The 17968-nt window shown below is 37.4% G+C and overlaps 1 protein-coding gene across 1 annotated transcript in view; it reads right to left on the bottom strand.

The window, feature by feature from the left end:
- Positions 1 to 2441: 2441 nt before the first annotated feature.
- The window catches only part of MEI4 (meiotic double-stranded break formation protein 4), a 47245-nt gene continuing 31718 nt past the window's right edge, over positions 2442 to 17968 (bottom strand). The window contains exon 5 of the mRNA XM_034431830.2: positions 2442 to 2806. Coding sequence (XP_034287721.2) covers positions 2549 to 2806 — 258 coding nt within the window. The 3' untranslated portion in view covers positions 2442 to 2548. The remainder of the gene's footprint in view (positions 2807 to 17968) is intronic.

The following is a 17968-nucleotide window of genomic DNA, read 5'->3' as shown; positions in this document are numbered from 1 at the left end:
CTGAGCTCCGTTTTCACTAGCAGAGGACTGCAGTAGGCTGTTGCGACCAAAAAGCTTAGTTTTCGCTGGCAGAGGGCTAGCAAAACAAACTAAAAGGAAAACAAAAGAAAAAGAGAAATGTTTCCCCTTTTGTATCTGAGCATCCAAGAAGGGACAGGAAAAGAGAACGAAAAAGAAGAAAGATGGGAAGAAAGAAGGAGAATGAAGAGAGAAAGAAAAAAGAAAAGAAAGGAAGGAAGATTATAATGAGAGGAAGGGAGGATCTGAGAGAAGTCCTGCCTTAGCACTTGGCCACCAGCAGCCCTGCTGCCCTTTTGCCATCCCTTTGTCTCCTGACCTCTCCTGGTGGCCTCCCATCCTATCGCTGAGGATGCTTTGGTTACAAAGCTGAGTCTCCTTGCGTGGAGAGGGAGTGGGCCTTCCTCTGACCCACACATTTTGCCCTCCCACACACACCATGAACCTGGCCAAGGAGAGTGAAAACAGCAGCAGCACCAAGGAAGAGGTAAGTGCAGCAGGCACCCCCTTGGGGAAGCGGGGCTAGGCTGGGCTGTGCGGTCCTGGTGCACTTGGAGCTCGAGGGCCAGGCTGGGTGCTTGCTCTTCACTGCCTAGGGCTCTGAACAGCCTGCGCCACTATCCGGGGGGTCCTCCGTGTGGCCCGAGAAGGGCAGCGAGGTGCCTCTTGAGGACAAGGGTTTGGCGCTCTCCCAGGTCTCGCCTTTTCCCACTGAAGACAATTGATCCCCCCGGCCCTGCCCGGGCCACCACAGGTGCCCCCAATATGAATGATGTTGATATGCCCACGCCCACCCTGGCCCCCTGAGGTCAAACACAACCCTGATGCAGCCCTCAATGAAATAGAGTCTGACACCCCTGCTTTAAACAAATATCTGTCTTTAAGAGTTGATAGACCATATATAGAATTTAAGTAGAGGAAAACCTTTTGCCTGCAATAATAAAAAATACCTTTAACTTCTTATTTTTAATATAAATAGTTGCATTATTTTAAAAGCTATTCACATAATTGCTTAGGGTGAGGAAAGTGTTGCATCTCTCTTGTGCTTTTTTCTCTGTTGCAATTTAGGTATGCTCTTATAATTTTAGACAGCTACTTTTAGTAGAACAATGCTTCCCATTTCATTTTTTTCTCATTAATCTTGTTGAAATGGCTAAAGGCCAAGGTACATATTATGTATGTAAATTGCCTAAAACATCTTTTTAGAAACAGCAAAATTCCCAGCTATTCAGAAACTTACTACATGTTGCAAAAAAATAACTGAGGCATTGGGACTTCTAACCTAATGGTAAAATCTATGTGATATGCTATTAATTACAGGGGATGTCTGGAGTACTACAGGGTTTTTATTCAGTAGTTGTAAATGGTAGATCTTTCTTAATTATGGATATGCCAATCATTTAATTCTTGAAGAAAATGGGGGAAACTTTTAGCCTTTTGATCTTGTGTTGCGATTTCAATTTTAAAAAGTCCTTGAACTGTACATCTCTGCTAAGAGTTAATATTCTCCAGAGATCTGTTTTAAAAAGGAAGTAAATTGATAGCTATGGAGAATCAGTCAGAAAAAGAATTTGCATCAAGAAGCCAAACTGTGATATAATTAATTATGGTCACTTAAGGTACTATTCTGAGAAATTTAAAAACAGAATACTTGATAGAAAAAAATCGATTTCAAATACACATTGATATTGCTCATTACAAGATGTTTTAGGAAACATTTCCCTACTCAGTAATTAAAGTTGAAAAGGGAGGCCAGCATATTTATTCAACATTCCCCCTTCTCCATTGTAGAATAATCATTTTAGATGACTCAGTATTAAATATATTGAAATAAATTGCAATTTATATACAGTAGCTAATACGGTCACACACATATATATTGTATATATGTGTATGTGTGTGTGTGTGTGTGTGTGTATGTACACACACACATACACACACACCTAAATTTCAACAAGGATTACACATTTGATTTATAAAGTAAACAATATCTAAGTCTAATTATTATACTTTGTAGATATCTAATTGTCACAATGAAGAATGTGAGCAGTCTTCATTGTGGAAATGTATTTAGTGCTTTCCAATAGAAAATAGTTCAGAACCTTTTCCTGAAAGCTGTTGGGTGGGAAAATATAACCTACAAATAACAGTTCCTAATTATGCAGACTATTCAGAAAGATAAAACCTAACTGTGTGCTTAGGTTGTCTGAAAAAATATAATAATTAGGCTCATAAATTGGTGCCCTTCATTGCACTACAATTTTAAATATTCTAATATCTGAATTCACAATTTCAGAGCTAATTTTTAGTATCAGAGCTAATCTGCTTTATTCAAAGGAACATATTATAAATGTTGCTCAAATTTTAGCCACCAAGAACTGAAGTGGCAATCATGAAACTGCCAAACACCCAATCAAGCAATATCTGACACCAATAAAATAAAAATTTATTAACACCTTTGCTTCAGAGCTTCATTCTCATTCAGTGGAGAATTTTAGTTGCTTCCTGCTTCTTTCTTACCAAAAGCTGGTCAGTTTCTTCCTTGAAGTTCTGTTTGTGCTGCATTCAAAAGTGTACCCAGGCGCCATAAATAAATACAGAACAAAGGAAATTCATCAGAGAGATGGAGGACCGCTTGATCAATGTCCTGCAAAAACTTTTTCTTCTCTTTTTCTTCATAACCAAGACTGGTTTTGTTTTTTTGCTCTGTTTGGGTTTCAAGAAGCTGTTCCAAAATGTTACACAGAAAGAAAATATTTTCATACTGTACACTGTATTTGGCTTGAATCTGGGATGGGAAAAAAAGATAAATAGCAGCATCAGTATGAAATAATGTACATAGTAGCTTGAAAGAAAAAGATATATGATTATTTTGTACATGCATTATTTTATTTATTTATTTTATATGCTGCCCATATCACTGTCAATGGAGTGGGGATGGGATCTTCTTCCTAGCCCACTACATCAGTGTGGAATGCCCCCATCAGGACCCCAGATCAATTGGCAAAGCCAGGTTTTTAGGCTCCTTCAGAAGGCCAACAGGTTGGGGGAGGATCTCACCTCAAGAGACATAATGTTCCAAAGGGTTGGAACCAAGGCAGAAAAAGGCCATTCCCCTGGATCCCGCCAGCTGGAATTATATTATGCAATACTTGAGGGTACATTACTAATATTATGTACAGAATACACTTAAAAAACATGTGTGAAGTAATGTTTAATCTATTGGTGACTTAATTTATGATGGGTCATTCATCAATGTACTACTAGTTACTATTAGTAGTACATTGCTAGTACTGTTGCAATCAATGATAATAAGCAAAGGCAGATTGAAAATAATCCCTAGAAAAATTTATGGTGTAGATCAGGGGTGTCAAACTCAATTTCATTGAGGGCCGCATCAGGGTTGTGTTTTAATTTTGGAGGCCAGGGTGGGCGTGGCCAGCTTGATGTCACTCATGTTGGGGGTGCCTGTGTTGGCTTAAGCGCTCTGCCAGCGAAAATGGGCTCCCAAGCCCATTTTCGGCTGCGACGGCCTCCTGCAGCCCTCTGCCAGCAAAAACGGCTCCTTTTTGCTGGCAGAGGCATCGTGGGCCAGTCCTTTGCTGTTTCCAGGGTGGCCCCATGGGCCAGATCTATGCACCCCGCAAGCCAGATCCCCCCCCCCCCCGGCCTTGAGTTTGACATCCCTGGTGTAGATACAAAGCATTCATTAAACAAGAAAAAAAATCACATTGCTTCACAGGAGACAGATCTGATTTTCTTTGTTTCTAACAGATCAGTGAAAATGATTGGCCATATCAAACTAAAGTAGTAGTAATATGAGGAAACCATGAATATCTTGATTAATAAATTATGCATACAGTATATTTTTCAGCCGTCATTTCAACATGCTTTTTAATTAATTAAATGTATTATTTTATGGAAAGGTGTCAGTTTGCTCTTCTTGAATAGCAATGAAGCAAATGCTTTGAATAGTTTTCCCTTTCTATAAAGACAATCTAACCTGCTGAAAATGAATTGAAATGAAAATGAAATCAAATAATGAATATTTGACTCCAACTGACAGATGACCTCACCCAGAGACCTCATGCCGAAGTTAAATAAAAGGTGTCACAGTGTAGAATTTGGATGCAATCTCTTTCCTAAAGCCAAAACTGAATGAATTCAACCACAGAGAAAGATAAACCATCAAAATACCAAGTTGTTCAATCATTGCATTTAAGCCAGCAGGATACCATGGTTGATGGTATGGAAAGCCTCTCAGAAATCAAAATAACCAAAATGGTTGTACTACCCATATGTTAGTTCTCCCCAAAGCCATAAACAAGTGCAACCAATGCTGTCTCAGTATATGTTTGAGCCTGAAACCTCATTGAAAAGGATGTATATAATCAGCCTAGTCAGTGGTGGGATTCAATTTTTTTAACAACCGGTTCCGTGGGTGTGGCTTATTTGGGTGGGCCTGGCTAGCTGATCATGTGACCGGGTGGCCATGGCTATGTGTATAGGGACTACTCAGAGGGCTGAAAAAGTCATTTCTGACAGGTCCTCGCGCTTTTGACTGGTCCTCACACTTATGACCATCCTCACATTTATACCCGTTGCAGCATTCTTAACAACCATGTCACTCATTTCACAACTGCTTCTCTTCACCATGGTGACAAGATAGGACGAAAAACATAAAATGTGAGGACAGTCGTAAGTGCGAGGACTGGTCAAAAGTGCGAGGACCAGTCAAAAATAACTTTTTCAGCCCTCTGAGTAGTCCATATGCTGAAAAAAGTGATTTCTGACAGGTCCTCGGACTTTTGACTGGTCCTTGCACTTATAACTGGTCATCATTTATGCCCCTTGTAGCATTCTTAACAACTGTGTCACTCATTTCACAACTGCGGTGCTTCATGTGACTGGGTGGGTGTGGCCAGGTGGTCATGTGGCATCGCTTCTTTGCCCTAATGACAGTTTGCTGCAATGGTCATAAGTGTGAAAAACAATCATAAATCACTTTTTCCAGTGCCATTGTAACTGTTGTAAATCAAGGAATAACCTGTACAAAAATTCAAAAAGCTTCTTTGCTTGCAAAAAGCTGCCCTAAATACCAATCATTAGATTAGAAATATCTTCAAACTGGAGTTACAAATCAGGGAGGGTGTCATTCCTTGAGGAATTAAAATAGTTAAAAAGCAATGATAACTATCAGCAGCCAACTCTTGCTCATAAAGTGAAACCCTTTAGCAGAGAGATCATTTAAGCTCTCCAGAATGAAGCAAAGGAGCAGAGTATCTATTGCTTGTTAAACCAATTACCAGAACAAATAGACACAGAACTAGTCAGATTTCCAAAGCTGCTTCTTTTCAGGAACAGAGATTAACATTTTTCCTTCCAAACAAAGCTGAATAGGGAAAGTTATCCCATCACTAAACACAGGATTAAACATCACCACCAAGCACAGAATTAAACTTCACCAAAAACCAGTTTTAGACCAAAAGTCAGAAAGGGTATGTAAACTCACGTTTGAATGTTAATCTTTCTAGCAAGCCAAGAAGCCTTGCTAAATGTCATTCATCTTGGTTCCTTGTCATTAAAAGCTTCTGCTTCATTATTCAATTATTTCTTCAAAGTGCTGATCATTGCACCCTGGCTGGAAGAACTCCAACAGGGGAGTATTTCCTCCCAACAGCGGTGTAAAAAGCTTAAAACAACTCTTCCCCTTTAAGAAAGTCAAGCAAAAAAAACAAAAACAAACCCTCCGAGAACCTCTGGAACCAGAAGTGACAGTAAATCTAGGCATACTACTAGAGAGGCAGTTTCTGTAAGCAGGGCAATAAAGATTAGGCTAGGAAACAACAGCAAATGTTGTAATTCCTTACAGGATTAACCCTGTAAAGTGGAAAAAAACAAAAGGAGATTTCTTTTAACAACTGGTTCTCTGAACTGCTTAACTACTTAACCGGTTCTACTGAACTGGTGCAAACCGGTAGAATTCCACCACTGAGCCTAGACCAAGACTTTGGTGATAACAGCCCCATCATCTCTTGGATAAAAACTGACCAATATAGTTAGATCTAGAGAAATATTCTTGAGGAGGGGGCATGACACCACTCCTTCAAAAAAGTAGGGACCATCCCTTCCTTCTACAAAATACATATTACAGTGTGGCCCAACTGCATGCCTTCCCCTGGGCTGACTTCACAAAGAGGAGGGACATGGATATAATAAATAGGTGGTTGGATTAGCAGTCTTGGGGATTCTGCTTATCTCCTTAGGAGTTTGCAGGTTCTAATTTATTTTTATTTATTTGTTAAATTTGCCACCTATCTACATTTATTTGCCGTTTATCTCGCCATGGCACTACTCTAGGCAACTTACAATAAAAAGGAAGAAATAAAAAGAGTGTAAACAAAACAGAAATAAAATAGACCAATAAAATAAACAACGGAAAATAAAAAAGAACACTTGTCTCAGCTAATCACATAACACCACTTTGATGTGACTTGAGCAGTTGGAGTCCAATTCTGACTCTATGGCCATGTAGATATTCTTAAGACTCATCTTTCCCTAGCAGAGTAGGAGTCACTTAAAAAGGTCTGCTGGGCAGCTACCAGTGGAGATGTGATTTTAAACAGAAAAAAAATATTTTTGCCACTCTTATCATCACAATATAATCCCTAACAGTGGGGTCTTATTTGAGTTTCATCATACGCCTTATCTCTGTTATAGAAATTTTATTATTTGAAACAGTTGATTGCCTTCTGTTGATACGAAGCTGCAGTATTTTCCTGTATTCATTGCAATTTAATTCTCATAGGTCAGCAGACATTTTTCCTTGAGCCTTTTGGTGTTGAAGCTAGTGGCTCTTGGACACCGCTGCTCTGAAACAATGGCTTTCAATTTAATTCCTAGGGTACATCTTAAACCTCTGGTAGAGAAAGGCATGGCTACCCACTTTTCCATAACGAAGGAGATTGAACAGATACGTATAGATGATAGATAGCATGAAGTAAACTTATATGGAATTTATTCCAAATAGAATATCTTGTAGTTCCTGAAGAAGAAAAAAATCTGCTATAAGGTTTACCAGCCTATATTAATGTTTTACAATAAAACATGGAAACTATAAAAGAAATATAATTTTAAAACAAAATACACAGTTCACTTTATTTACAGTTACATTGCCAGACACTATATATTTGTTAAAATTTGTTGGTTTAAATTAAAGCATTGTAAGCCATTTTAAAATGAAACAATGTTCAAGCAATTTTACATGTATTATCCATTTGTGGAGAACAATTAACCTACTTTTTGACACAAGAGTTTGAATTACACAGCAATAATATTACAGGAAAGGCATATGCAGCACACCCATATATTTATAGTTGAACATTTGGAGTGCATTCAAGAATGCTGAAAGGAAGGTATGATTAATCAGCCCATTGAACAGATAGAAATGAAAACAGTCCCTGTGAAAATTAATATGTAAGCTTCCTGTCCTCCCGATATTTTTTTTATTAAAAGATTCCAGGTGGTTGAAAGTAGATTAAAGTTCTAATTCCAATTGTTACTGAATAAAAGCCTGACATAAAGTTTCTGCTACTCATGCAAAATCTCTGCTGACTTGAAAAACCACTTATGCATACAGTATATATGAAAACATTAAGGTAAACTGGTAATTTCTAACTGGGTTCTATCCCAAGATAGCTATTTTAGGAATAGGTAAGGCCTTTCAAAAGCCATTTTGTGAGTGCACCCATAACTTATCCTCAAAATTCTAAATATGCCTATCAGTCTAAAAAGGTTGGTGACTCCTTTTATGAAATTTTATAATAGTAAATTGGCTGCTGTTGAAAGATTACATTAGTTTAGTTTAGTTTAGTTTATTTGATTTGTATACCGCCCTACTCCCGAAGGACTCAGGGCGGTGAACAGCCAACAATAAAATACATAGATACAAAAAATTTAGAAACCAGATAAAATCAAATTAAATCATTTTGGCCCAGACAGATTAAAACACCCCAATAATTTAAAAACTGATTAAAATTTACATATTTAAAAAGGGAAGAGATTAGGCCAAGCCCGCCTGATGGAATAAAAAGGTCTTCACAGCACGGCGGAAGGAGCGCAGATCCGGGATCCTCCGTATCTCCGGGGGGAGCTCATTCCAGATGGTAAATGCTCCCACAGAGAAGGCTCTCCCCCTAGGGGCCGCCAGTCGACACTGTTTGGCTGACGGCACCCGGAGGAGTCCCTCTCTATGAGAGCGTACTGGCCGGTGGGAGGCTATTGGTGGTAGTAGGCGGCATTAACTATGTGCCCCTTATTTTGAACTAATACAGCATTTCAAATATTTTGTTATTTGTTAAAGCTGTCAAGAATACTTGATTTTTCCATCCTAAGAAAACTGTTATTTAGAGCCAAACAAAATTTGAAAATTCTGTCTTTCTCAATCAAATTCTTATGCAATCCTTCTCCACCCCAGGAGAAACACTTATTCTATATGCATCTCTCTGTAAGTATTGCATTAAATAATGCATTATTAGTAAGAATGGTAATTGAAGGTTGGATGATGGTGATATTCCAGGTCCTTAGGAAGGAATTGATAGGTGGACAAAAATGCAAAATCCAGTCTAAATGTCTGGCTGTGTGGCCAACCATCATCATCATCATCATCATCATCATCATCATCATCATCATCATCACAACAACAACAACAACTCCAAGAGTCATATGATTTAGCCACCTCAATCTATTTTTTATTACCTAGGATCAGTTTTTCTCCAACAATTTGTACTTTGCTTTGTTTATCTAAAACGTTTAAAGATTAACTTCATTTTAGCGTTTCCCACATTATTCAATATTAATCTAATATCAAATAACTTCTTTTTCTTGTGGTTCAAGTTATTGAACCACAATTTTCCTTAGCATCATGTTCAAAGGCATCAGTATTTCTTCAGCTTTACTGATGGTTCAGCTTTCACAGCATATACTGTATTACAACTGGAAAAAACATAGCCTGGACAATATAAACCACTGAAGAAAGGGATGATATTATTTTCTTCCATTTACAGAGAGCACTCTGCCAATTCTCCAGGATTTTCTCAAAGAGAATACAATTCAATCTAGAACCTGTGAAGAGCAACGTTGCTTTTTATAATTTTCTGACAGACCGTAAACTATAATGTTGAAGTAGACTGAAGCATAGTAGCGGTTCTGCTGTCCTCCATTTTTTTCTTATTTGGATTGCTTGCAATTATGCTTTTATCTTTTTTAAGGTACTCTAATTAGTCCCCATTTTATGCAATATTTTCCCCTTGGAAGTACAAGTACAGGATTCTAAAAACAAATTAAAGCAGCACTAATTTTATAATTTAAAATAACCAATACAAGCGAATTGAAAAATGTATTTTACATACACACACACACACACACACACACACACACACACACACACACACACTGTTTCCCCGAAAATAAGCCCTCCCCAAAAATATTTAAATGCAGAGCTGGAAATCAGGTAAGACGGCAAGAGGAGCCCCATCTTGCTCCATGCACCTCAAAATAATAAGACCACCTCAAAAATAAGGCCAAGCACTTATTTCGGGGTACAAAAAAATATAAGACAGGGTCTTATTTTTGGGGAAAGACGGTGTGTGTGTGTGTGTGTGTGTGTGTGTGTGTGTGTGTGTTCTATGTATAAATATATATACAAAGTTAGGATTATTTGCTTGCTAAAACTGACATAGGTACAAAAGAGCTTTTTATTTTAACATCATCATTTCTTCTATCAAGAGCTTAATATTTGAGCTGCAAATTGTTTTTTATTGAGATGCTGAAGTATAAATGTCAAACCAAGTCAAGTTTAATTTAGTTGTTCAACCATAAGCCATAACATTCAAGGTGGAAGAATAGAGGATCAATAGGTTATCACATAGACAGCATTCCACTTAAACTTTAAAATACCATTTATACTGACCACACATAACACCCTTGGATTCTAATGTAAAAGTACACATTTCACAAAGTTGGTTATACCATAATTATACAAAATTTAAACATTATGTATAATATTAATTCAGATTGCCATAAAACTAATAACTAATTATCTATTTAGATACACTGTACATTCAGAATAATGTTTTATTAAATGTTCCTAAAGTTCTATTCAGGGAAGAAATAATTACATATATTAATTTCACTTAAAATTTGAGACAAGGTTTAATATTTTGGGATGCCTATTTTCTTTTGAACTACATATTTAATCCATGAAAATTTGATGGGGGAATACAGAAATGCATTATCTTTGTTGTTCTTATTGCTGAGAGATAGTCCTTCGACACTGGAAATACAATTTTCCTCAGTTATTTGAAGACCTGATGCTACTTGCAATTCAGGAATAGTTTGCTTATAGACATAGATATTTCTATATACAAAACATACACACACATAATAATTCTTCAAAAGCTATGTGGGTTTAGATGGGGAAGGGAGCCATGTCTAACTCAAAACAACATGGCTGTAGATATCAGCCCGCCAAAATCTGGTAATATCCCATCTTTAATCTTGGTCATGGAATGAAAATAAATGTACTTTAGACCATTGTCTCATACATGTGTTTATCATTGTGAATCAGTAACTGTATCCCCAATATTTCTGCAAGAGAAAACCCAGCTCACACTAATTTTTGTCCATATGTGGCATTATAAAGAAGAAGAAAAAATCTAGAGAAAGTAAGAATTTGCCAGAGAAAGCTATCTGAACTGATGCTTGTAAAAAATACCAATCATTTTCTTTAGTGAGTACCCACAAATAAGAATTTGGTGAAGTACAAGTCACTGAATCCAAAACCAACGTTAACAACCAAATACAGTAATGTACTCATAACTCAAGGTCACGTTACAGAGTGAATTAAATTTATTCCATAATCCTACCTTGTGTACTTAGCAATACTTCATAGAGTTCAAAGATACACCCTGTCACTCTAAATCTGATTTATGTTAGAAGAATAAGCAATTTGCTTATTATTTCATTCCATAATTTTTCCAGCATGTTATTCTTAAAAGGTAATTTGCATTATCATACCCAATTTTCTAAAAAACAAATTTTTCTACTTAGTTATTCCTAGTATGATCTATGTTTAATATATTATGTTCCCTGTATGAATAGTTTCTCTCCAAATGCTGTGTTGTTTGAATTGCTAAATAAATAATTATGCTAGGGAACTCATTGCACGAAAACTGCATTACTTCCATCTCCACTGTGACAGTTAGCCGTGACTAATCACACCTATTCGCTCTGCAATAGATTTTTTAAATATTTCCCAGTTAAGTGTGTGCACAATTTCACTTACTAGAGATTCAGATTCACATAAAAGATCGTATGTGTATATTGCCTTTTTAACACATGACTTTCAAAGAAATTCACATTTTTTTATATACATGCAAAACACAATCTCTAGCATTATAATGTTATCAAAGCAATTACCTAACAGATGCATGTTAAAAAAAAACCACTGCAAAAATAATTCCTTATGGACAGAACAAGCTTTGACCTAATGTTAAGGAATAACCCTTGAGTAGCAAGGGTGTGCACATGAAAGCGTTGAGAGTAGTTATGAATAAGCACAGTCACCACAGATACACTGAGTCGTGTTATAGTTTACACAGTCCAATAAATAAAGTCTTCATACCAGTCATATTAACCATACACAGTAAACAATTCTTCTAGAGATGCAAACAGTAAGACAGTAAGTCAGATAGAGATATCAGAGAGCAAGAACAACAAAGAGAACAAGCCATGTTTCTAGCTCCCTCTTAAGGACACTGGCAATAGAGCTAACCAATCAGTACACAGTATGATGCAATACAGCAGTCTCCAAGCTATACAATACAATGCAATATAATGCAAACATACATTGATGGTTTATATATTGCCAACCCAACAAGTTAGGTAATAGTCATATTCCTAATACCTAGGATGCATTCCAAGAAGAATAACTTTTTAAACAGCTGCTGGTCAAGGTAGGGCTAGTCTTCAGTTCCAAGTTCTTGTACAAATTATGAGAATACAGGAAGTCCTCGCTTACTAGTTTAGCAACTGTTCAAAGTTAAGAAAGTACTGAAAAAATAACTTTATGGCCAATTTATACTCATTTACAACTTTATCAGTATCCCTTAGTCATATGATTGCCGTTATTGTCAGTACATGTTGTGTTGTGCCAGACTTGGTTTTCCCCCTTTTTTCTCCCCCCTAACAAAAAGGTCGGAGAAGAAGATATTTCGAAAGAATAAGCTATTTGCTCTTTCCCACATTGAAAAAAACACAATTCTTGTGGCAGTGAAAAGCATCAGGCATAGGAGATTACCTACAGGAATTGCTTTCTTTTTTCCCCTCTCCCACCTTGCAGCTCAAAGAGATTGGAGAGAAAGATTTAAAGAGAGTAAGCTGTTCTATAGCATGCAGGCACATTGTTTTCAATGTGTACAAAATAGTAAGCCGGTATTTGAGCCTTCCAAAGAGAGGGGGAGTGGTTAGGGTCACTGTTTCACACCTTCAACAAAACCCGAAAGTATGAAACTGAATAGTCTTCTCTCTTTCCAACTGGAAAGCACTACCACATGATTTCCCACTTAGCAACCATTCTGCTTTATGATGGGAGTTGCCTGGCCCAATTGAGGTCATCAAGCATTGCTATACCCGTAGCCTATTTCTGAGTAAAATAAAAAATGACAACTTTGTCACGGAGATCAGTGAGCAATTCATATAAGACTGCAGAGTTTCTGCAAAGAAATTGTTGAAAATTTGTTATAGCTCACAGGTTCCATGATGAGTAAAATTACACAGTCTATATGCCTTTCTCAATTTTTTTATGCTGAAGGAGCCCTTGAAATAATTTTCAGGATATGAGAACCTCTGTACATTTTTTTTAAAAAACATGAAAACTTCACAATATAATTCATTTCTAAGTGACATGAAAACATGTTTTACAATGTTTTCAATGGCAAAGCAGAAGGCCGGCAGCCAAATCTGGGTATGCAAAAATTCCCACCTGTCCTGCTTCAGGCTTCTATCAAACATGGTGCTCCGAAGATTATCAGTTTTACTTCAAAACTGAAGAGTTAACAATGAACAAAGGGATGTAAACAGAGCAAAAGCTTGCCCACAGAGTTTTCTTTGAAATAAAGCAAACAGAAGAATCATCCAATGCCAATCCAGGGTTATTAGCCAGTGCAGAGGTCACAAGTTCAAGGTTTCTTTTACAAACAGGAACATCACACAAAAGCCAGAGGTTACACACTAATCCAGCAAAAACATGGTCAGAACTGCGCTGGCAGCCAAGACTGCAGCCAGCTGTCAATAATCAAGAGATTTACTCCCTTGCTTGATGAAGAAACTTCCACTGCTCTAGTCTCTTCTCTACTCATCAGGGGAGAGGATGGGAGGCCTTACATCATTCTCATCTGACTTGTCCAGCTGCTGAAGTGGTGTCTATGGTTAATTAGCCTCATGTGATTCCTGGCTTTGTCTCTTCTGAAGCTGGCATTCCACAGACTCAGCCACTGCAGCTTCTTCAAGATCATATTCTGAATCTGAGTCCTGAGCCAAGGCTATGACACCCACCATTGCAAGAGCTAGTAGTGCATGGTGCATGAAGTCCAAAAATAATTTGTTTTTTAATCACAATATCTCATGAAACTCTAGATCACGTGTATCAAACTTGCGGCATTATGTTGCCATCATGTGATGTATTGTGATGGTTTTCCCCTTCGCGGAACTGGAGTGGGCGTGGCCTTGCGTGATGCATCCGGCACACGGGCTGCCAGTTTGACACCCCTGCTCTAGATTCTGTGGAGCCCCAGTTAAGAATGATGTACAGAATTGTGATAGAAACGTATTTCATTGAGGATACCAAATATTTAGCACATATCAAAATCAGAACTATGGTTGAAGGCTATAAAGTTTTATTTCTCTCTGTAACCTGATATAGGACAATGGCCTGTGCTCTCTGATAATTACTTGCAACCTTTCCATCTCTAGGGTAGGCAAATCGCTATTTAATTCAATTTTATGGCAGAAAAAGAGGGTAATTAAATCTGTTTTCCAAAAACAATATGTGGATAGATTAGACCAGCATGCTATTCTAGAGAGACCTGCTAAATATATATTTTCCTTTTATAATTTGATATTTAAAACATTATTGGTCCTTTTTCATGCTCACACCTGTGCCCAAGATGTTTTGTTGGGAAGAAGGAAACAGAAGCACTATAATTATTTAGCTGACCCAAAGTAATGCTCTCTTATTGACAATTAGCTCCAAATATGGAAATCTCAATAGTTTTATACCCTCACACCTGGGAAAGTGTCAGTGCATTCTAGCTTGTTAACTAAATTGTGCTACGTCCATGCTGGCACTTTAACTCTTGAAATGGCTCCCTTCAGACCCATGAGCTGATCAGCAAATTTCAAGCTGTTAATGCACATGTGTCTTTGTTTTTAGATCCCTCTTGTGTTTGAGAAACTTATGTCTAAGATCCATCTATGAAACTTACTATCTTTTTAAAAGCGCAGTTGCCCATTTCATGTGGCTAATAAATGCATAATAAATGTTTCTCAAGTGCTCCAAAGATTCTATTTCTAGCAATGTTTTATAATTTATGCCTTTTTATTATTTATCATTATTGTAGTCTTGATTTAGTTTTTGTTACATTATTCAGGATCTTCCTTGAGTTACTTCCAGCATTGAATATAGTGAAATACCTCCATGCTACATCAACCTTTATATACATAAGCTGCCCCAAGTTTCTTAAGTTCACAATACTTTAAAGAGTAGGTGGACATATATGTCAACAACATGCAAAACTAAGAAAAACCTGATCCCTTCATCCAAAAGAACATGTTAAAAATAACATCCCCTTCCATTGAAATTTCATTTCAAATCACTGATCCTTCCAATCGTTTGCCCAAGTTAATACTAAACTTTTGAATCTTTTGTTCACTATGCTATCCACACAGACGTATTATGCAGTATAATGGGATAATTCAAGAATGAAAGGAAACACCCCAAGCCTGAAACTATACATTTTTAAAAATTCCTTATTTGATTACAAAGGAATCTTGCCTTAACATAAAAAATGCATCATATAGTTTAAGCACTTCACCTCTTTTGCTTTCCAAGTTGAAGGTGAACCAATTGATAATACCATGTGACTTTGCTTTATTTCCAGTAAATCAAACACATCTGAAATGCAATCCATTTATCTGAAGTAAAGGAAATGTTCTGTTGAACTTCTGATATGTGGTTTAGTTAGAAATTCCCTTTTGTAGCATTTCTGGCAATTACCTTTACACTGTACAGTAAAACCCAAGGATGAAAAGGAAATGGATTTTTGTGGTACTATAAACTCTAGTTCTCCAGGGACAAAACAAAAACAACATCAACAAAACCTTACACTCCAGCAGGTGATTCTCACTTTGCTACTTCTTTGTTTAAGTTAGCATCATATTTCAGAATAGTTAGTAAATTCTGCATCTCTAGAAGAGTAATTCAATGATATATTGTTAAATTGTGGTATAATTTTTCCTGACTGATTTGCAGTTGGAAAAATCTATAGAGAGACATTTACTGTTTCTAATCGACTCATCCTCCCCAACTCTTATTTTCCTTAAACACTTTGATGTGATGATGAATTGAAAATACTGATTTCTAAACAAGGTCCTTTTAAAATTGTTTCAACTATAAAACATGGTATGCAAATTATAAAATACAGTTTTAATCTGTATGATACTTACGAAGATTAATTTTGCTAAGAATGACAGATGAGTCTTAGCTTCAGAAAATTAGTGTTTGCTTTAATTCTTATGAATGTAATAAACTACACTGTTGTCTATAGAATTTCACGTGGGGACTCACTTTATTACTTAAACTATTTACAACGTACTTTATTTCTGTGGATTTCTGGGAAAGGAACAAGAATAAGCCAAAATAAACCTACAATAACAAATGCTTCAAATTCTATAATGCAATATTATAAAAGAAAACAAGAATTAACTATGGTTTCTAATGACAGAAATGCTTGGATAAATAGCCATATCTTCCTTTGGCTCTGAAATGAAACTGACAACTAGACTTAGCATAGAGTATTATATTACTATTATGAACTATGTATCCAGATATATTCTAAAAAGTAACACTCCAAGGGGAAATACAGAAATAAATACCAGAAGTCCTTGTTTAGTGACAATTGGAACTGGCAACTCAGTTATCAAGAGGCAATTGCTAAGTGAAAATATGTCTGGGTGTAGGCTTGCAATTTTACGTCAAAGGCTTCCTATAGGTTTATAGTGTTAGAAGAATAAAGCAGGATTTCAGCTTGATTGAATGAAAGCATGAAGGCCAATAACCATGGTTTCAAAGAAGGAAATGGCCCACATTTGAATTGTAAGGCAATGCTAACAAGTTACAATACTGCCCTTGGGTTTTTCTGCTGTTTTGCTAGTTGTAGCTAGAACTGGGTTAACCCAATAGCAATCCAATCCCAGCTCTGATGTAACCCATATTTCCAGTGGGAAAAAATAAAATAATGTGATATTCAAAAAAAGCATTAATATTTGATGAAACTGACTAACCTGCCACAAACTCCTTTGAACTTTCTCAAGGGAGTTCCTCTCTAAACTGATTTTGCTTTTTATCTTCAAATTTATTTTCCGTATCCGAGGTTGATGGTTGGACTATTTAATTGCAATGATGACATACAAAGAACCCCTGTATGATGGTACCCCATTGGAAGCCAGTTTGGAGGAGGAAGATGCTGGAACTGGAGCCCTCAGGTGGGGTTGGCATGAATCCCTAGAAGTGTCCAGAGAGCCCGGGAGCAGAGGAAAATCCAGTCCTGGGCCTGTCTGGCATCAAAGTGAACAGTCGACTGGATAGTCAGCAGCCTACACTAGCAGAAGCAAGGGAGGATCGTCTGTTGCTGAGTTCCGCCTCTAATGAGGAACAGCTGCTGCTTGCACCCAATCCACAGACACAAAGAGTGTTGTGTAGAGAAGCACAGAGGAGGTCGGTGAGACTACTTGCAAGGAAACAGCTTTACCCCTCCTAATGAAAAACACTGGACTTGGGAGATTTAGTCAGACATAGGAGAGGGTGAGTTTATTGGAGACAACCATTTACTTCTGCAGTGCACTCTCTTCGACTCTGTGAATGTTGGACCTTGTTCTTGCTTTTTGGATTGCTTGCAGACCCTGCTCTGTGGACTTTGGGCTTTGCTGTTGCCTGGTGGAATTGCAGACCTCGCTCTTGTGGATATTGGACCTTGTCCTTGGAACTGGGGTCTCGTGGATTGTGGGGAAATTGGGGCCAAACTTTATCAGCCTGACTACAGAAAGGTTTGGGGGCTGCTTTGAGAAACAGCTTGACACAATATAGTTGGGTAATAAACATACTATACTAGCATCTGCTGCTGTTTGCGTGACTCAGATCAAAACATCCTATACAGGGGTAGTATTCACTTACCTTCGCTACTGGTTTGCAAATGTGAGCGCGCATGCAGAGCGTCATGCACATGTGCATAGTGAGTGTCAAAAACAGGATGTGATGACATCTGGGTGGGTGGGCGGAGCCTCCCACAGCCGCTGCTACCGGTTCACCCGAACCAGATAGAACCGTCTGAATACCACCACTGATCCTATAAGGGAATCATGGCTTATCTCTAACTCATCCCTGACTGAAAATAGCTGTTAAAGAAAGCTCTAACAGCTGTTTTTTCCCCCCAGTTGTCTTTGCAAATCCATTCTAAAACTTCAAATTTGTGGGAAATAAGAGGGAGGTTTGTTTTATTTAGAACCTTTTCATGTACAAAGTTACCCTACCTTTGGTTGTTTAGCTGACTTCCATGGGGAGAAAGATCCAGGGCCGTTACTATGCTGTTTCTTTTTTACATATTATATAATCCCA

This window comes from Pantherophis guttatus, chromosome 1, assembly GCF_059756535.1.
Source record: "Pantherophis guttatus breed Tessera chromosome 1, ASM5975653v1, whole genome shotgun sequence".
Taxonomy (NCBI): Eukaryota; Metazoa; Chordata; class Lepidosauria; order Squamata; family Colubridae; genus Pantherophis; species Pantherophis guttatus.
Note: the sequence above shows the minus strand (reverse complement) of the source record. Positions and strands in the feature narration are given on the sequence as shown.